Here is a 22068-nt window from a genome sequence, read left to right on the forward strand (position 1 = left end):
GAGGCTATCCAGGAACTCATTCCTGCGCAGTGATTGGATATGGATAGGGGCCTTAAGGTCACCAAGGCCGTGGCGCGGCTTTATCCTGTGAATGCAGATCGGGCAGAGCAGTTTTCTCTGCCCAAGGTGGACGCCCTGGTGACAGTGGTTACCAAGAAGACAGCTGTCCCTGTGGAGGGTGGATTGGCATTGGACATGCAGGACCAATGTCTGGAAGCTTCTTTAAAGCGGTCCTTTGAGGTTGTCTCTCTGGCTCTGCAGGCCTCCATTTGTATTTCTTACGTGGCTCAAGCTTGTCTTAGCTGGTTTTGCTTGGTGCTGGAACACGAGCGGGAGATAGAACTGTCTGAGGTTCCTGCGTTCTCTCAGATGGACATGGGCCTCGCCTATTTAGCACATGCCTTATATGATTTAGTTCGAGCTTCTGCCAAGTAGATGGTGTTGGCGGTTTCCTCTTTTCTTTTGTAGCCGTCATTGGTCGGCGGACATGGCTTCTAAGCCGTGTCTTATTAAATTGTCTTTTGAGGGAAATTACCATTTGGAGAAGATTGTGAAGGGCTTGGAGGATTCCAAGTCACAGTGTCTCCCTGAGGATAAACCCAAACCTGCTTTTTGGGCAGGGTCCTTGAAGTCTCGTTTTCGTGAAGCACTCTGGTACTGTCCGGGCTGGTCTTCAGGGGCTTTTCGGCTCCTGTGTTTTCAGCAACAACCTTCCTTTCAGACTGACAAACGAGCTTTGGGGGCTCCTGCCCACCAGGTCTACCTCCACAGAGTGTACTCGGCGTGGTGTGTTCTGCATGCCGGCTCTCCCTTTACAGCATTGGTTTCTTTCATGTTGGTCTTCCTGCAGGACGGGAGTGGCCTAGAATTTGCTGTGGGTTCGGGTGACAGCTCTTGCGTGTTACAGAGTATGCGTGGTAGGTTTTTGTCTGGCAGCTCACCCGGGTGTGGTTCATTTTCTTGAGGGGCTCTCCACCTTTGTCCACTGCTGTGTCAGTTGTGGCTGAACCTGGTGCTTCGAGAACTGAAGGCGGCACAGTTTGAGCCATTGAACAGGATGTCAGAGAGAGATTCTGATGCTCAAAATGGTGTTTTTGGTGGCCATGGCTCAGCTCGACAGGTCTCTGAGCTTCAGACCTTTTCTTGTCGAGATGCTTGACAGCAGTTCTCAGAGACAGGGGTCTCTATTCGGAACGTTCCCTCTTTCTTGCCAAAGGTGGTTTTGGCTTTTCATATTGGATACTTTTTCTGCCCTTGTTTCTGTGGGAGGATGGTCTGGTGGAGTTTGCGTCCTTTCATGTTCGGAGGGTTCTTCTCTGGTATTTGTGAACGAATTTTAGCATTTGGATCAACTGTGCTCCTTTCGGGGGCTCGCAGGGGCGAGGCCGCCTCCAATGTAACTATTGCTTGCTGGGTTAAGTAGACTGTTATGTTGGCTTAAGTTTTGCATTGACGGGCCCTGTCTGCGGCACTGTGTGCTCATTCTATGTGTGCGCAGGTGGCCTTTTGGGTGAAAATTTTGGCCCTTCCTTTAGAAAAGATTTATCGGCTGACTACTTGGGCTTCCCGACATAATTTTTCGAAGCATTACTTGATAGACCTGTGTGGGAGGATGTGCGGTTCAGGGCGGAAGTGTCGCAGGGTCAGCAGCTTCCCGCCCTACGTAGGGCATGCTTTGGTACATTTATTTATTTATTTATTACATTTATATCCCACGTTTCCCCACTGATCACAGGCTCAAAGTGGCTTACAAAGTCTGTAGTGCAAGCTACAGTCCAAGAAAAACTATTATACAAATTGAGAATAAAGATATAAAATAACAATTAAATAGCAAAAGGCAAGTGATAATGACAGGTAATTGTTGTCCTTGGATCTGAGTTTATAGTAATAGTTAATTCAAGTTATGTTAAACCTGGGGAATAAGCCTTCTTAAAACTGATTTCAATAATTTTCCCACCAGTTCCTGGCTTCATCCTACTGCAGGTGCAAAGGAAGGTAAAATTACGTCTTCCCTGATAATTTACTTTCCTTAAGCCGCAGCAGATGAATCCAGGATCCCTCCTTGTTAGCCGCTGCTTAGTGTTTTTCTTCCGTTCAGACTTCTGCTTTTCTTTTGGCTCTTTCTAAGGTGTAGAGTCTAGAAAAAGAGCACTCTAAAGAGGAGTTCATCAAAATTGGTGCTTGAGTTCCTCTTTTTACACTGATTGGATTATAGTTTTTTGTTATGAAGAAGGTTTATGGTTTACACTGTTTTCAAGTTACCTTCCATTGCTTATGAATGACATACACTAACTGATGCAGGGGCTGTCTGTTATCATTGCCTTCAGTTTTGTCTATCTCCACCTGCTGGTAGACGGATACAACCCACCAGTTCCTGGATTCATCTGCTGCGGCTAAAGGAAAGAAAATTATCAGGTAAGACATAATTTTACCTTTAAAAAGGGTTTCAGAGGTGGTCTGGGAAATTACAGACCGGTGAGCTTGACGTCTGTGCCGGGCAAAATGGTAGAGACTATTATAAAGAACAAAATTACAGAGCATATTTTAAAACATGGATTAATGAGAAAAAGCCAACATGGATTTTGTGAAGGTCAACCTTGCCTCACCATTTTACTACAAAACAGATAAAGGTGAGCCAGTAGATACTGTGTATCTGGATTTTCAAAAGGCATTTGATAAAGTACCTCAACAAAGACTCCAGAGGAAATTGGAGAGTCATGGGATAGGAGGTAGTGTTCTATTGTGGATTAAAAACTGGTTAAAAGATAGACACCAGAGAGTAGGGTTTAAATGGTCATTACTCTTGATAGTGGGGTTCCACAGAGGTCTGTGCTGGGACTGCAGCTTTTTAACATATTTATAAATGATCTAGCTATGGGAATAACTAGTGAGGTATTTAAATTTGCTGACGACACAGAGTCCTAGTATCTTTGTTTTGCCTAATTTGCAAGTCCTAATTACATTAGTATTGAATATACTGTAAAAATTAAAAATTACAATATTGTCATTGATTAAAAAAACCAAAAAAGAAATGTGTACGTAAAAGTCATCTTTTGCAATAAATACTAAAATAAAAATGCAATTCATACATAGTAACATAGTACAGAAAAAGACCTGTACGGTCCATCCAGTCTGCCCAACAAGATAAACTCAAATGTGCTACTTTATATGTATACCTGACCATGTGACCATTTTCAGGGCATAGACTGTAGAAGTCTGCTCAGTACTAGCCCCGCCTCCAAAAGACTGAAATTTTATTTATTTATTTTTTTTTTTATATCAGTAATACAACTTCTAGTATATAACAATTTACTCAGAGCAAGCATCAATAATATGGTCCAAATATCAAACCAATAAATAACTACACGGGGTCCCGTCTCTTTATGATGCGGTGGAATATAAGTCATTTAACTCATGATGACTCAGTACTTATTTGGACTATAATCCATGAAATAGAAACAGTGTTTACTTAGGAAAAAACTTGGAAAAGAAAACAAAATGAAATAAAATAAAATGACACATATACGTGCCATTTTCCAACAGAGTACGCTATGCTGAAAGAGACTAAGGCTCATTTTCATGTGCTTTGAAAATGAGCACCTTTATCACAGCACTGGTACCGACAGAATCAAACAAACTCACATTTTTTTTACACCAGAAAGCAAATTCAATACAAATAAGTGCTATTCTAATCTCTGAAATAAATGCCAGTTCAGGGCTAGTTCTGAAAGCTATACTCTGCTTAACACAGCATTTATCGATAAGCGACCTCTGTGGTAATCTCAGTTCAGACCATGTACATAACTGATAATTAAATGCTGCAGCAGTGCTAAATATTATACTATCTTAGATTAACATTAGCAAAGCAGAGCACATAGAACAAGATCATGATAAAACAAAAAAAGTCTCTGGCTCAATTCTTGTGTTCAGTTGTGGAAACCTGTGCTGCTGCTGCTGCAAAAGAACCCCCCCCCCCCCACAAGGAAACTGCCATGCAAACCTAAACCAGTATTTAAATTATCTGATGATATCAAGCTTTTAAAAATCAAATAGGTAATCAATAGAAATCAAACAAAATAAAACATGGAAAAGAAAATAAGATGATACCTTTTTTATTGGACATAACTTAATACATCTGTGCAGAAGGAATGGATCCTCAGAACCTTAGCTAAAATTGGGTGGCGGAGCAGGTGGGGGGAAGAGGGGTTGGTGGTTGGGAGGTGTGGATAGTGGAGGGCAGACTTATACGGTCTGTGCCAGAGCCGGTGATGGGAGACGGGACTGGTGGTTGGGAGGCGGGGAATACTGCTGGGCAGACTTATACGGTCTGTGCCCTGAAAAAGACAGGTACAAATCAAGGTAAGGTATACACATATGAGTTTATCTTGGGCAGACTGGATGGACCGTGTAGGTCTTTTTCTGCCGTCATCTACTATGTTACTATGTTACATTTCTTGATTAGCTTTCGAAGGTTGCCCTTCTTCATCAGATCAGAAATAGGCCAATGTGTTAGCTGCCACTGTATATAACAGTCCTTCATAGATGGTCCAGCAGGGTGTGTAGGAGATGTGCATGGGGACTTCAAAGCATTCCATAGTCTAGCAGGATGTTTGTGGGGAGGGTGATAAGCAGTGAAATACAACCTATGTTTTATAGTGGGCTAGAAAACCCAGATCCTTGTTAAGTCCTGTCTGTTGGGTATCAAAATATTCAATCATTCTGATTTGAAAGGATTTATGTTCCTGTATTGTTTTAAAGTTGCCTTTCAGTATTCTCACTGTGAAGTCACTGGTACAGTGTCCTGGTTTTGTAAAGTGCTGTCCCACCGGGGTTGGGGCCCTACTGGCAGCTCTGTTCATGAGATGTCTATGTAAATTGAATCTTGTCTTAAGCATCTGGCCTGTCTCTCCAATATAACAACCTTCGTTACATTTTTTACATTGAATGATATATACCACATTGGAAGATGAGCATGTGAAAGATTCCTTTATGTTGAATATCTTTCCTTTGTGCATGACTATGGGGTCCTGTGAAATGTTTTGGTATAGTTTGCAGCTAGATATATCACAAGGACGTATGCCTTTCTGTTCCCTTTCCGTCTGTGTTGGCAGTTTACTTCTGATAAGCTTGTGTTTTAAGTTCGGTGGCTGTCGGAAGGCCAGTACTGGTGGGGATGGGAATATTTCCTTCAGTAATTCATCCTCCTGGAGCAAAGGTTGTAGATCTCTTATGATTTTCCTCAGTTTTTCCAGCTCTGGATTGTATGTCACTACCAGGGGGATCCTGTCTGTGGTTTTTTTCTCTTTGTACTGTAGCAGATTTTCCCTGGGCGTTTTGAGGGAGAAGGCAATATTTTTGGAGATTATTTTGGGGTTATATCCTTTCTGTTTGAAGGATGCAGTCAGGCTTTTAAGGTGCCTGTCTCTGTCCCCTGGGTCAGAGCAGATACGGTGGTATCTTGTGGCTTGGCTGTAAATGATGGATCTTTTTGTATGTGCAGGATGGAAGCTGGAGTTGTAGAGGTAGCTGCATCTGTCTGTGGGTTTCTTGTATATAGATGTTTGTATACAGCCGTCACTGATTGAGACCGTGGTGTCCAGAAAATTGACTTTTTCTGGGGAGTAGTCAATTTTAAATCTGATTGTAGGATGGTATGTATTGAAGGAAGAGTGAAATTGTTTGAGATTCTTCACCCTCCGTCCAAATCATAAAAATGTCATTGATGTACTGGTAGTATTTTAGAGGTTTGGTCTGGTGTGGATTCAGAAATGTCTCTTCCAGCTCAGCCATAAAAAGGTTGGCATATTGGGGTGCTGTCTCTACAACGGAAGGAAAGTTCTGGCTTAGGCACCAGAAGAGGCAGGTTCCTGTAGCATATTACCCCTAGGCAGAGCTAAGAAGTTGTGAGCCAGACTTCTGTAAACGGGAACCTGGGAAGTACTCATTGGGTAGCTTTGCCCATAAGAGTTATTTATATATACATGCTTACAGATATGTAGAGAAATCATAAATGAAAGGACAGACTTGCAGAATTTTTACCAACGGTGTGCACAGTACTAGAAATAGCTAAATGTATCAAAACTGGTACCAGTATAGATGTTTTGGTGCTAAGCTTGCCTATCAGTCATAAGGATTTCATAACTGTAAACAACATCGCTGAGCAAATTCTGTACAGATGGCTACTGTTCCAACATATTCAATAGTTACCCAAATAAAACTAATGTTAAAAAAGTAATCAAATAATAAAGCAAATATCTGTAAAACTAGTACTTTTCATGTACACGCCTCACATTCTAGTACTGTGTTAGAGATAGTGTGATTTTTTTTATTTTTTATTTTTAAAGGAACATTAGTGAGCCAAAGTGACACTATTAATGTTATGATTGATACAATCTTACCAAATTCCTGTTTTTGGTTATCACATGAACACAGCAGCAAACAGCAGTGTGACTATCACACAAGTTTCAACCTATCGGACCTACGGAAATGAGACAATGTCATAATAAATTTCAGACCAAAAAACAAAACTAAAATACTTTGAGCAGGTAGATAATGTGTAGTACAGCAAACTATTATTTCAGGTACATAAAAGTACGTAAAGCTTTCTCCTGAATAGCAAATGACAGGGTTATAAATAGCCTTGGATGCCATACATACTTATCATCCCAAAGAAAACTTAAGCAGTACCCAAAGATAAAAATTAGAGATAAATACTGTCCCTAAATCTATACCAATAAGGATTGGTGACTATCTTGAGTAGCCCATGTAAGCATGATGTAAAAAAAAAATACCTTGTTTAGAAAAACATGCACATTGAAGACAAAACTTATATTTTTGTATATGTAGATCTAATATACCCAGTGCATACCATTTATACAACTTTTATGTACCCTGTCAGAAAACTGATAAATCTAATTAAAGCTGCTGTGTACTCTATCACATTACAATATCTGTGGTGGCTAGGCTATCTGCAGTGAACAGAATTTATCATTCACCATTCAGTCTCAAAAACATTAGTAAAAACCAGTTAGAACAAAATAAAATCTGAACATGTATCATGTATGGTATTTTATTTAAGCCTAATGTTAATTTAAAACATTTTTATAGTGTAGATCTCCCTCATTTATTGGTCTATAGAAGAAAAACATTGTCTGCTCCTTAACCCTCAAAATCATCTATGGCCTTGCTCCGGACTATATGTTCAACTTGATTGATCTTCCACCAAGGAATGCAACACCTGCAGCATGGTCATATCTCTAATTACACTTCCCAAACTGCAAGGGCGTCAAATATAAGCTGATTTTCACCTCGTCTTTCCGCTACTGGAGTCCTAAGCACTGGAATACTCTTCCGCAACACTTCAAAACGCAATTGGACCACACCCTTTTCAAAAAATTGCTGAAAACTTATTTCTTTGTTAAAACGTACTCCCCTAGTTGCTCTGCTGATTAGTATTCCCATCAAACTCTCCTACCCTGCTTAGCTCCCCGTTGTTAGCTACTGCTCCCCCTGTCTATCCTTAGTCACCTTTAACTGTATTATCTCAGTTTGTAATTTTTTCTTAAATTACTGTAAGCCACATTGTGCCTGCATGTGTGGGGAAAATGTGGGATACAAATGAACTATAAATAAATATACTGCCTTTCTGTGGTAGGGATGGGACTTGATATACTGCATTTCTGTGGTTTTAATCAAAGCGGTTTACATATTATATATAGATACTTATTTTGTACCTGGGGCAGTGGAGGTTGAAGTGACTTGCCCAGAGTCACAAGGAACTGCAGTGGGAATTGAACCCAGTTCCCTAGGATCAAGGTCAAGGTCTGCTGCGCTAACCACTTGGCTACTCCTTCACTCCAGATCATCACACAAAACAAGTTGGAAAGGGAAGATTCAAATAAGGATGTTGGGGGTTTCTGTTTGCTTTAGTGTTCACTTTTGTATTATTTGAATGCAAAAAACTTTAATAAACATATAAATCTAAAAAGGAAAATGACAGCATGTGAGCCATTGTCTGTCCTTTAACTATAGCTTTTCAGAATTAAGATCTGTAAGGAAACGTTCTTGCAGGTAGTCTATATGTTTCTGACCATTATTTTGTTTTCTTACCATCTCTGCAGAACAACTGTCTGACCAGACCAACTGTCTACCTTGTTCCAGATCTTGAGCTCAAGTTGGCCAGTAAACTGAAGGACATTGTTAAGCGTAATCAGGTTAGTTTTGTTTTAAGTTGCATGTTGTCTTCAGAGTTTTTATGTAAAAATTGTTAGGGAATGTGGGTTGTTTAAAATTCCAACTTGTACTGCTTATATTACATTTTGGAATTTTAATTTTCATCATTTATAGAGCACCGAAACTAATGCTTTAGTGGAACTGAATGCATTGTTCATCAGCATTTATATATCTGTGTAGGTGGGGAGATGTTTTTTAAGCCTAGCAGTAGCGTGAGTTATAAAATACTGGTTTATATTTTTATTAAAAATAACATTTCTTCTTTTGCTCAACCAGTCCAGAAATGTGGGGTTGTACCTTTAAGCCAGCAGACAAAAAACAATGTCACCAGTAGTATAAGGAGAGAGATACAGGATAGACACTTGCCATTGTATTCTCTGTCACCAGCAGATGGTTGATGGGTAGGAATAGTGCAGCAGCAAGATTGAGTCCCAGGGCTACAATCTCAGGATTGTCCTTCTTGGTCAAATTGGTTCCTGGTGTAAGCTCCCAGGGCCACAGTCCAAAATATGTGCTTCTTGGTGGAGCTGCATCCATCCATCCTGGATAATAGTCTGTTGTCCGCCTTCTATGACCAAAGGATTCCTCTGTCAGCTCTTGGGTTCCCTCGTGCTCTGGTTAGAGAGGCAGTTCCATCAGGCCTCTGGCTGAGTAAAAATAAGGACTTCAGAGACTTTGTGCATAGGTTTGTATGCACTACCTCCATTGCATGCAGGTCTCTTATGCATATTCATGATGAATATGCTGAAAACCTGATTGGCTGGGGGTCCTGGAAATCTCTGCTATACAGTTCAGTCACACAGTTTCCAGTAAAATTTATAATAAAGAAAAAGAAAAACATTTGAATGGGTGAGAGCCAGGCTTGAAGAGATAGAAATAAACTGGGCCATTTTTAGGAGGACTTAATTTTTTTTCCAAACTACAGATCTTATCATTCTCCCTGGACAGAGTATCTTGCAGCCACACAAGTGAAGTGACTCTCCCGTGACGTCACTGACCCGTAGAAAGCATAAAACTAAAAGTTATTTACATATGCTCTCGTGCAGATTCCCGCTCCCTGTAGCAGTATAAAATGCCCACTGAGATTGTCTCTTTTCAGTTTTTTCTTCCTGCATGATGGATGGTTAGATCCGCGTCCTCGTATTATTACTTGTGCAGTTTCTCTTCAATAATTTTATTTTCTTTAATTGTTTTACTTTTTTCCTCATAATTCCCTCATTATTTAAAGAATAATGTGGCTGTCATGCCACCGAAGAAACAAGGCTTCAAGCGCTGTGTGGCAAAATGTCTAATTTAGACCCACACGATCGATGTGTGCTGTGTTTAGGGAAGGCACACTTAAATACTAGCTGTGAGAAATGTGCCAGTATGCTCCCTCGTACACAGAAGATTAGAGAACTTAAAATGCGAGCAGTTACTGACTTACCTCAGCACTCACCTTCTCATCAGCTGGGTAAGAAATCTACAAGCAAGAGAAGGCACTCCGGTGAGGGGAAAAACTTGGAGTGTGTTCTTCCTCTTTTAAATCAACAGCCTGCTCAGCAGCTGTTTATATCGCCTTAGTCTCTGCCACCACAAATCACTGATTCAGTTGTCGGTGCCGAGACTCAGCTTCAGCATATGCCCCCTGGATCATCAGGGCTGGCTCAATCTCCTCCTAAGAGAGCAAAAATGATCACTGATCCACAGACTGGCACTGAACTAGGTTATTCTCGTGGTCACCGATCGGCTTCTTCACCTCATCATCAGCACAGAGCTCACTCTCGTCAGTACCATAATTCTCGGCACTGAAGGAGCTCTTATCCCTCTCATTGGCACCGACACAGCTCCTCCCATTCTCGTCACAGAGCTGGCTCCTCCCACTCATCATCATTGACCTGGCTCCTCCCACTCTCATCGTCATCGACCTGGCTCCTCCCCTTCTCTTGGGAAACCGATCCACTCCTCCTCCTCTCACCAGCATAATGCTTCGTATCAGCAATTTTCTGGTGGTTCTTCTCCTTCACATGCTCACACCACTCTGAAAAGGATTCCATCTCTCTCCACAAGGAAGACAGGATGTAGTTCACCATGCTATGTCTCCTAGGCATCAATCAGATTTTCTGGCCAGTATGCCTCATGACAATCCCTCTCCTTCTTTTCAAGTGTCTCATTCCAATCAGGATAGTCTCCAGTTACTTTGAGATTTTTTATTAAAAAATCAAAGCCAACAGCACTCAGCTTCTCAGCTGCCATTGGAAGCGGCAGCTCCACTCTCAGGCACTGGTCACAGCAAGCGTTCTTGATCAGTCTCTACATCAGAATCCATGGCAGCATAAATTATTTCCAATTATGAATCCTCTCCCCTACATCCTCAGACATAGTCTAGAGCTTTCTCTCCGGATTATCATTCTGACCATGATGCAGACACGCACGGATTGCCTTCAGATCCCTCTCCTCCGCAACCATCTAAGTCCTCTCAACCTGAGGATGTTTCATATCCCAAATTCCTTCTCAAGTTGGCATCAGCTTTAGACATTCAGTCAACCTCCCAACCAGACCCCCGATCAAAGAAACTAAAGGCTCTTCGCTACAAAGAGGCACCGAAAGAAATAATAGCTCTTCCATTACATGATGTCCTTGCGAATCAACATAAACTTATTTGGGCTACTCCTTTTTCATCAGCACCCACAAAAAAGTTTGGATACACAATACAAGGTCCAGGACTCTTTGGGATTTGGTAAACCTCAATTATCTCATCAGTCTATAGTAGTTCATTCAGCCATGTGTAAGCATAAGAGTTCACGAGACCATTCTAATTTTCCACCAGCTAAGGAAATGAAGCTCATGGACTTATTGGGAAAAAGGATGTATCAAAGTGCCATGTTCAATGCCCGGATAGGTTTTCATATATTTCATTACACTGGCTATCAATTTACCATACTGGATGCTTTGTCTAAATTGGTGTATTCTCTACCAGCTGCAATACAACCTCAGCTGCGACCGTTCCTTAAAAACCTGGAGGAGTGTGCTACTAATCTAATAAGAGCTGCCCATGATTCGTGTGACACTTCAGTTAGAGGTGCAGCAGTAGTGGGCATTTCTGCAAGACGATTGGCTTGGTTGAAAGCGTCCAGTCCCCGCGAGGATGTTCACAACCGAGTGGCTGATGCTCTTTGTACAGGAGACAATCTCTTTGATGATAAAGTCAAGGACATTATCGATAATATTAAACAGGATTGCACCACTCTGGATACTTTAGAAGATGACAATATCAACCAGCCCAGATCTTCTTTTCAACGTTCATCCTATCCTACATCAAAAAGTAGATACAATTATCGTAGGACATATTCTTTTAGTAGATACAATTCTAATTACAAATACAACAATAAACCAAATAAGTCGCAGCAGTCTAAAAACTCTTACAGAGAGCGGAGAACACTTAAGCCAGCGACCACTATAGCACTTAAAGCCTTGTCGTCTTTTTGACCAGTTGCTTCCAAAAGACTTTCTGGTAGGGGGCCGTCTTCAATATTTTCCTCCACAGTGGTCCCTTATCACTTCAGACAAGTGGGTTCTTTCAATTATTCAACAGGGGTACCATTTTCATTTTGCAAATCCTCCATCTCACACTCACATTGTCACCTCTCACCCACATTGTCACCTCTTATAAGTAGATAAGTAATGCCACACTGGGAAAAGACCAAGGGTCCATCGAGCCCAACATCCTGTCCACGACAGCGGCCAATCCAGGCCAAGGGCAATTGGCAAGCTTCCCAAATGTACAAACATTCTATATATTTTATTCCTGGAATTGTGGATTTTTCCCAAGTCCAGTTAGTAGCAGTGTATGGACTTGTTCTTAGGAAACCATCTAACCCCTTTTTAAACTCTGCCAAGCTAACCGCCTTCACTATGTTCTCCGGCAACGAATTACGCGTTGGATGAAGAAAAATTTTCTCCGATTTGTTTTAAATTTACTACACTGTAGTTTAATCGCATGCCCCCTAGTATTTTTGGAAAGCGTGAACAGATGATTCACATCCACCTGTTGCACGCCACTCATTATTTTATATACCTCTATCATGTCTCCCCTCAGCCGTCTCTTCTCCAAGCCGAAAAGCCCTAGCCTCCTTAGTCTTTCTTCATAGGGAAGTCGTCCCATCCCTGCTATCATTTTAGTCGCCCTTCGCTGCACCTTTTCCAATTCTATATCTTTCTTGAGATGCGGTGACCAGAATTGAACACAATACTCAAGGTGCGGTCGAAACATGGAACGATACAACGGCATTATAACATCCTCACACCTGTTTTCCATACCTTTCCTAATAATACCCAACATTCTATTCGCTTTCCTAGCTGCAGCAGCACACTGAGCAGAAGGTTTCAGCGTATTATCGACGACGACACCCAGATCCCTTTCTTGGTCCGTAACTCCTAACGTGGAACCTTGCATGATGTAGCTATAATTCGGGTTCTTTTTTCCCACGTGCATCACCTTGCACTTGCTCACATTAAACAGCATCTGCCATTTAGCCGCCCAGTCTCGTAAGGTCCTTCTGTAATTTTTCACAATCCTGTCACGAGTTGACGACTTTGAATAACTTTGTGTCATCAGCAAATTTAATTACTTCGCTAGTTACTCCCATTTCTAAATCATTTATAAATATATTCAAAAGCAGCGGTCCTAGCACATACCCCTGAGGAACCCCACTAACTACCCTTCTCCATTGTGAATACTGCCCATTTAACCCCACTCTCTCTTTCCTATCCTTCAACCAGTTTTTAATCCACAATAGGACATTTCCTCCTATCCCATGACCCTCCAATTTCCTCTGTAGCCTTTCATGAGGTACCTTGTCAAACGCCTTTTGAAAATCCAGATACACAATATCAACTGGCTCCCCTTTTGTCCACATGTTTATTTACTCCTTCAAAGAATTGAAGTAAATTGGTCAGGCAAGATTTCCCCACACAAAAGCCGTGCTGACTCGGTCTCAGTAATCCATGTCCTCGGATGTGCTCTGTAATTTTGTTTTTGATAATAGCCTCTACCATTTTCCCCGGCACCGACCTCAGACTCACCGGTCTATAATTTCCCGGATCTCCCCTGGAACCTTTTTTAAAAATTGGTGTTACATTGGCCACCCTCCAATCTTCCGGTACCACGCTCGATTTTAAGGATAAGTTGCATATCATTAACAGTAGCTCCGCAAGATCATTTTTCAGTTCTATCAGTACTCTAGGATGAATACCATCTGGTCCAGGAGATTTGCTACTCTTCAGTTTGCTGAACTGCCCCATTACGTCCTCCAGGTTTACCGTGAAGTCAGTAAGTTTCTCCGCTTGAAATACCATTTCCGACACCGGTATCCCACCCAAATCTTCCTCGGTGAAGACAGAAGCAAAGAATTCATTCAATCTCTCTGCTACGTCTTTATCTTCCTTGATCGCCCCTTTTAACCCTGTCATCCAGCGGCCCAACCGATTCTTTTGCCGGCTTCCTGCTTTTAATATTCAGAAAAAAATTTTTGCTATGTTTTTTTTCCTCTAATGCTATCTTTTTTTTGTAATCCCTCTTGGCCTTCTTTATCTGCGCCTAGCATTTGCTTTGACACTCCTTATGCTGCTGCTTGTTATTTTCAGACGGTTCCTTCTTCCATTTTCTGAAGGCGTTTCTTTTAGCCCTAATAGCTTCCTTCACCTCACTTTTCAACCACGCCGGCTGTCTTTTGGACTTCCGTCTTTTCTAATTCGTGGAATATGTTTGACCTGGGCTTCCAGGATGGTATTTTTGAACGGAGTCCATGCCTGTTGTACAGTTTTTACCCTCTCAGTTGCCCCCCCTAAGTTTTTTTTTTTTTTTTTAACCGTTCTTCTCATTTTATCATAGTCTCCTTTTTTTTAAAGTTAAACGCTAATGTATTTGACTTCCTGTGTATAGTTACTTCAAGGTTGATATCAAAACTGATCATATTATGATCACTGTTATCAAGCGGCCGCAGTACCATAACGTCCCTCACCAGATCATGCGCTCCACTAAGGACCAACTCCTGCACCAGCTGCTCCATAAAGCTGTCCTTGATTTTATCAAGGAATTGTACCTTTGTAGTGTGTCCCGATGTTACATTTACCCAGTCTATATTTGGATAATTGAAGTCACCCATTATTATCACATTGCCCATTTTGTTTGCGTCTCTGATTTCTTTTATCATTTCTGCGTCTACCTGCTCATCCTGGCGAGGCGGACGGTAGTACACTCCTATCACCGTCCTTTTTCCTTTTTTACATGGAATTTCAACCCACAATGATTCAAAGGTGTGATTTTTGTCCTGCTGAATTTGTAATCTATCTGAGTCAAGGCTCTCGTTAATATACAATGCTACCCCTCCACCAGTCCGGTCCACCCTATCACTGCGATATACTTTGTACCCCGGTATGACAGTGTCCCACTGGTTATCCTCCTTCCACCAGGTCTCACTACCTATTATATCCAATTTTTCATTTAGTGCAATATATTCCAACTCTCCCATCTTATTTCTTAGACTCCTAGCATTTGCATATAGACATTTCAGAGTATGTTTGTTGTTCCTAATTGAATGATGCTTAGTACATGACACTAATGATTTGCCATCTTCTGTCTGATCTTTGGTTGTATTTAAGGGCATCTGGCCTATCACGGTCTGTTGTGCAACCTCACTATCCAGAAACCCTATCTTCCCTGTTTGTGAGGTATCCTTGCAAGATACCTTATCCCGAACCATGCGCTTTTGAGCGACTGTCGGCCTTCCCCCCATTTCTAGTTTAAAAGCTGCTCTTTCTCCTCTCAGATTCCTTCCTCTCACCTTCACGTCCTTCAGGAGGAAATTTCCCGTCTTCCTGCAGATCAGTGCAATCGAACCAGTACAGGAGACTCACCAGAACAGGGGTTTTTGCTCCAGATGTTTCCTTATTCCAAAAAAGAACAGTGGTCTACGCTTTATTCTGAATTTAAGATCACTAAACAAATTTCTCAAAAAAGAAAATTCAGAATGACAGCTCTCCAAATGATTCTTACACTACTGGATCAACATGCGTGTCTGCTGTCTCTTGACCTTCAGGATGCATATTTGCACATTCCCATCCACAGTTCGTCCAGAAGGTATCTTCGTTTTCAGATGGATTCTCATCATTACCAATTTTGAGTTCTTCCTTTTGGCCTCTCCTCAGCACCGCGAGTATTTACAAAATGTAATCACAATCATCTCCTATCTTCGTCAGCAGAAGATCACCATTTTTCCTTACCTGGACGATTGGCTCATCTCGCCGACGGCTCAAGATGCTCTCCAAGCTCTGCAGAAGACCACTTCTCTTCTAAAATTTCTGGGGTTCATCATCAATTCAGGAAAGACTCAACTTATTCCAGTTCAAAAACTCCAGTTCATAGGAGCAGTGTTGCATACACCTCGAATGCTGGCGTACTTGCCTCTCAGCACAGCTTCGCACATTGTTTCCCATCTCTCATCTGAGTCAACTATCATTCACCACAGCTTGGACATTGTTAGTTTTCCTGGGGTATATGGCCGCTGCGATACCAGTGGTACCGTTAGCAAGACTACATGTGAGGCCTTTGCAGTGGCATCTAAGAGACCGATGGATTCAAGCTCTTCACCCTCTATCAGCAAGGATAGGGCTTTCGCTCAGGCTAAAATCTTCTCTACAATGGTGGACTCGCACCCCACATCTTCTGCAAGGAATGCAGTTTCGGCCTCCTCTACCTTCAATTTATCTAACTACCGATGCGTCCAAACAGGGGTGGGGAGCTCACATGAGCTCTTACAAAACGCAAGGTCTCTGGATTCTCAAGGAGACTTCATGCAGTATCAATCTCCTAGAGCTCCGAGCTATCAGATTGGTTCTTCAGGCGTTTCGCACTCACCTTTCTCATCAGCAAATTCATGTCCGCACGGACAATCAGGTAGTGATGTACTATATCAACAAGCAAGGAGGTACCGGATCCCGACAGTTATGCAGAGAAGCTCTTCAGATCTGGCATCTTGTTCTGTCTCTCCAGTCTACAATCTCAGCATCCTACCTGCTGGGCGTGTAAAATGCCTAGGCAGATTCACTCAGCAAAAGATTGCAGCCTCACAAGTGGTCACTCAAGACCACTGTTACGCACGATCTCTTCAGCAGGTGGGGTCAGCCTTTCATCTACCTGTTTGCATCCCCTCTCAACGCCAAATGTCATAGATTCTGTTCAAGGCTTCCCAGTCTGAACAGAATAGCGGAAGACGCGTTCCAGATTCCTTGGACAGAAAGCCTTCTCTATGCTTTTCCTCCAATTCCACTCATTTCCAAAGTACTTCAGAAGATAAAGTTGGAAGGGGCATCTCTTTTGTTGATAGCTCCGTTTTGGCCCAGGCAGGCATGGTTCACGTTTCTCCTAAACCTAACTTTGCAGCCTCCGCTTTCACTAGAACCGGACCTGATAACGCAACATCAGGGCAGTCTTCATCCGGACATTGCATCTCTACGCCTCACGGTCCCAATCGAACATGATTTTTTCTCAGGACGTTCTCAAAGCTCTTCTAGCCTCCAGGAAAGAGTCCACTCTGAAATCTTATGGAGCAAAATGGAAGCGTTTTTCTACTTGGTGTTCCAGTCGTGATCTCTCACTGGATAACGCTTCTCTGTCTGGTGTCTTCGATTATCTCCTCCATCTGGCAAAATCAGGTTTATCTTACTCGTCAGTAAGACTCCATTTGGCAGCCCTCTCAGTGTTTCATGATCCGATGGACAATTTGACACTCACCCGAAGTTCTTGCCTAAGGTAGTCTCACCTTATCATTTAAATCAAGTGATCGTTCTGCCAACTTTTACCCTCCTCCACATGATTCTGAGGATCATAAAAAAATTTCATACTCTCGACTGTCTAAGAGATCTAACTATTTATCTTCGAAGAACTAACTTTCAGGATAGACCGTCTCAATTATTTCTTTCTCTTCGGTCTATTCTGCATCCGCAACCAGTGACAAAGGCAACATTATCTCAGTGGATTGCAAAGTATATAGCTTTGTGTTATCAGCTGGCACACTCATCTCCTATCTCAAACATTCCTCATGTGACAGCTCACAATCTCAGGGCTATGGCGGCCACAATGGCTAACTTATAAAGAACTCCTTTACAGGACATCTGTAGAGCAGCTACATACTACTACTACTTAACACTTCTAAAGCGCTACTAGGGTTACGGAACGCTGTACAGTTTAACAAAGAAGGACAGTCCCTGCTCAAAGGAGCTTACAATCTAATGGACAACATGTGCAGACAATCAAATTGGGGCAGTCTAGAGTTTCCCTGAATAGAGGTAGAATGGTTAGGTGCCGAAGGCGACATTGAAAAGGTGGGCTTTGAGCAAGGATTTGAAGACATAGGGAGAGGTGAGGCAGAAAGGGCGGAGCCTGGAATTGGCGGTGGTGGAGAAGGGTACAGAGAGGAGGGATTTGTCCTGTGAGTGGAGGTTTCGGGTAGGAGTGTAGAGGGAGATAAGAGTAGAGAGGTAATGAGGGCTGCAGATTGAGTGTATTTGTAGGTTAGTAGGAGAAGCTTGAACTGAATGCGGTACCTGATCGGAAGCCAGTGAAGTGACTTGAGGAGAGGGGTGATATGAGTATATCGGTCTAGGCGGAAGATAAGACACACAGCAGAGTTCTGAACGGATTGAAGGGGGGATAGATGGCTAAGTGGGAGGCCAGTGAGGAATAGGTTGCAGTAGTCAGGGCGAGAGGTGATGAGAGAGTGGACGAGAGTTCGGGTGGTGTGCCCAGAAAGGAAGGGGCGAATTTTGCTGATGTTATAAAGAAAGAAGCGACAGGTCTTGGCTATGTGCTGGATATGCGCAGAGAAGGAGAGGGAGGAGTCGAAGATGACTCCGAGGTTGCGGGCAGATGAGACGGGGAGGATGAGGGTGCCATCGACTGAGATAGAGTGGAGGGAGAGGAGAAGTGGGTTTGGGTGGAAAGACAATAAGCTCTGTCTTGGTCATGTTCAGTTTCAGGTGGCGGTTGGACATCCAAGCAGCAATGTCGGACAAGCAGGCCGATACCTTGGCCTGGGTTTCGGCAGTGATGTCTGGTGTGGAGAGAGAAAGCTGGGAGGCGTCAGCATAGAGATGATACTGGAAACCATGAGATGAGGTCAGTGAGCCCATGGAAGAGGTGTAGATTGAAAAAAGAAGGGGTCCAAGGACAGATCCCTGAGGAACTCCAACAGAGAGCGGGATGGGGGTGGAGGAAGATCTATGAGAATGTACTTTGAAGGTACGGTGGGAGAGATAAGAGGAGAACCAGGAGAGGACAGAGCCCTGGAACCCAAATGAGGACAGTGCGGCAAGAAGTAGATTATGATTGACAGTGTCAAAAGCGGCGGATAGGTCAAGGAGGATGAGGATGGAGTAGTGACCTTTGGATTTGGCAATGAACAGGTCATTACAGACTTTAGTGAGTGCTGTTTCTGTCGAGTGTAGGGGGTGAAAACCGGATTGAAGTGGATCGAGGATGGCATGAGAGGAGAGAAAATCAAGGCAGCGGCTATGAACGGCGCGTTCAAGTATCTTGGAAAGGAAGGGTAGGAGGGAGATGGGGCGGTAGTTGGAGGGACAGGTAGGGTCTAGTGATGGTTTTTTGAGGAGTGGTGTGACTACAGCATGCTTGAAGGTGTCAGGGACAGTTGCAGTGGAGAGAGAGAGGTTGAGGATATGACAGATGGGGGGGTGACAGTAGGAGAGATGGTGTTAAGTAAGTTGGTGGGGATGGGGGTCAGAGGAACAGGTGGTGCATTTCGAAGAGGAAAGAAGTTGGGCGCTTTCCTCTTCGGTGATATTAGGAAAAGAGGAGAAGGATGCCTGGGTTGGTTGGTTGAGGGAGTGGGTTAAAGGGTGAGGAGGAGGAGGTGGTTTGGTAGTGAATTCGAGGTTGATCTTCAGTACCTTGTCGCGGAAGTAGTCAGCCAGTGATTGGGGAGAGAGTGGGGGGTGGGAGCAGAGGGCAGTTTGAGGAGAGAGTTAAGGGTGGCGAAGAGACGACGAGGGTTGGAGCTGAGGGAATTAGTCAATTGGGTGTAATAGTCCTGTTTGGCAAGGAATAGGGAGGACTGGAAGGAGGATATCATGAATTTGTAATGAATGATGTCGGTATGGTGCGAGATTTCCTCCAGAGGCGTGCAGCAGAACGGGCGCAGGAGCGAAGGTATTGGATGCAAGGGGTCAGCCAGGACTGGGGATTAGTACGCCTTGTGGGTTGGGAGATGGATGGTGCAAGGGTGTCCAGAGCAGAGGAGAGAGTGGCATTGTAAGCGGAGACAGCCTTGTTGACAGACTCGGAGGACATGATGGAGGGGAAGAGATTAGAGATACTAGAGGATAAGGTGGGAGGGTCGACGGCCTGGAGATTCCTGAAAGTAGTGGTTAGTGTAGGGTGGGACTGAGGGGGAGGGTGATGAAGTGTGAAGGTGATCAGTTGATGATCTGAGAGAGGAAGAGCTGAGGCGCAGAAGTTGGAGGGTGAGCAGGTAGAGGAGAGGACGAGGTAAAGACAATGGACAGTTTGGTGAGTGTAGGGGTGGTGGAGCTCAGCTGGAGGTTGAAGGAGAATGTCAGATTGAGGAACTGAGAAGCGTAAGAGTCGGATGGGTCATCAGCGTGTATGTTAAAGTCTCCAAGAATGAGGGACAGAGACGAGGGTTCAAGAAAAACGGAGAGCCATGCATCGAATTTGGTAAGGAAGGAGGGGAGGGACTTATCAGGAGGGCGGTAAATGACTGCGACTCTGAGTGGCAGCGGGTAGAATAGATGGATGGAGTGAACTTCAAAGGATGCGAAGCAGTGAGACTGCGGTAAGAGGAGGGGTTGAAAACTACAGGCAGGCGAAAGTGTACATGGTCAACGATGCACACTTTTACCAAGCATTATTGCATCGATACAACTTCCTCTGCTGATGCAGTTTTTGGACATGCCGTATTGTCTTCTATACTATGAGGCGTCAACTACCACCTCCTTCTCACACAGGTACCAGTTTTTTCTTTATATAGACATGAATTGTTTCTTAATCTGTTACCTTGTGTAGCTTGGGAGTCTTCACTTGTGTGGCTGCAAGATACTCTGTCCAGGGAGAAATAGAAGTTGCTTACCTGTAACGGTAGTTCTCCTTGGACAGATGATCTTGCAGCCACACAATCCCTCCCAACCCTCCCTGACGTTGCCGCCAGCTGTTATACTAACTGGAAAGGGGCGGCCTCAGTGGGCATTTTATACTGTTACAGGGAGCGGGAATCTGCACGAGAGCATATGTAAATAACTTTTTGTTTCATGCTTTCTACGGGTTCGGGTCAGTGACGTCACGGGAGAGTCACTTCACTTGTGTGGCTGCAAGATGTGTGGCAGAGCTGGTGGTTGGGAGGTGGGGCTAGTGCTGGGCAGACTTATATGGTCTGTGCTAGGGCTGGTGGTTGGGAGGCGGGACTAGTGCTGGGCAGACTTATACGGTCTGTGCCAGAGCCGGTGGTGGGAGGCAGGGATAGTGCTGGGCAGACTTATACGGTCTGTGCCAGAGCTGGTAGTTGGGAGGCGGGGATAGGGCTGGCCAGACTTATACGGTCTGTGCACTGAAGAGGACAGTACAAATAAAAAAGTAGCACATATGAATTTATCTTCTTGGGCAGACTGGATGGACCGTGCAGGTCTTTTTCTGCCGTCATCTACTATGTTTACTAAGATCATCTGTTCAAGGAGAACTACCGTTACAGGTAAGCAACTTCTATTTTTCGAACTTTGTGACTTCTCCTGTTTCCCCCCTTTCCCCAGCAAATTCAGCCCCATTCTGTTAAGCTTTGAGTTTACGACCAGTCAGAAGAGCAGAAATTTTGATGCCTTACATACAGTTTTTTTCCCCAACATCTTGTTATCAAGGAACTGTTATTCTGGGAGTCCAGTACAGTGGAACTTTTCCCACCAGGGGAAAGGAGGTAGAAACTTTATTCCAAGTATTTTCTGGTCATAAATAAAACAACGATTTATCCTAATTTTGTTCTACTCAAGGGGGTAGGCCTTGGGAGGACCTGAGGCCATCCACTTTTCTCCTCAGGCCCACTGAGGAGCAGCCGGAGTGGCCAGTTTTCACAGGGGAGAACAGAAAACCAGCCATTAAAACTAGCTACTGTAAGTGCTGGTTTTCTGTCAACTGCTAGACTCCAGGAGCGCTCCCTCCCTGCTTCCTCCCTCCTGTGCTGCTGCCATAGTTTCCCCCAGGCCATTCGAAGATTTGTATAGTGATGTCAAAATTAGAAGGTGGCACAGGACTTCTCAGCCATGTGTGTGCTGATGGCTCTGCAGCGACCCACCCATAGGACACAGACTTCCTGGTTTTGTGGGGGTAGGACACTGTAGAGCTGTTAGTGCACAAGTGAGTAGGAAATCCCACACTGCCTTCTGATTTTCATATCACTACTGCAGGTCTTTGGATGGTCAGATTACAGCCTCAGGTGAAGGGTTAGTGGTGCTTCAGAGAAGGATGCTGCTTGGGGGGGGGGGGGGGTAGACCTAGAGGAAATATGCTAGAGCACTAGGGGAGGGGAATTCGAAATAAAGATAAATAGGAGGATAGGGAAATAGAGAAGGAACTGGATTGGGTTGGAGGGAGGGAGGCTAGAGAGGGGGTGCTGGACATGAGGGAATGGAATCGGGAAGATTATTGACACGGAAGGGATGTGGGGCATGAGGGAAGGAATGGGGGAGATACTTGCTATGGAGGAGGATAAGGACATGGATACAAAGAAAATATTGATGGTGGACATGGAGAGAGTACAGATGTCAAATAGGCAA

General features: G+C 43.6%; 1 protein-coding gene across 1 annotated transcript in view; it reads left to right on the forward strand.

The window, feature by feature from the left end:
• SMARCC1 (SWI/SNF related, matrix associated, actin dependent regulator of chromatin subfamily c member 1) overlaps positions 1 to 22068 on the forward strand; it is a 542893-nt gene that overhangs the window by 50584 nt on the left and 470241 nt on the right. Inside the window, 1 exon segment of the mRNA XM_030196622.1 lies at positions 8121 to 8213. Coding sequence (XP_030052482.1) covers positions 8121 to 8213 — 93 coding nt within the window.

This window comes from Microcaecilia unicolor, chromosome 1, assembly GCF_901765095.1.
Source record: "Microcaecilia unicolor chromosome 1, aMicUni1.1, whole genome shotgun sequence".
NCBI classification, from domain to species: Eukaryota; Metazoa; Chordata; class Amphibia; order Gymnophiona; family Siphonopidae; genus Microcaecilia; species Microcaecilia unicolor.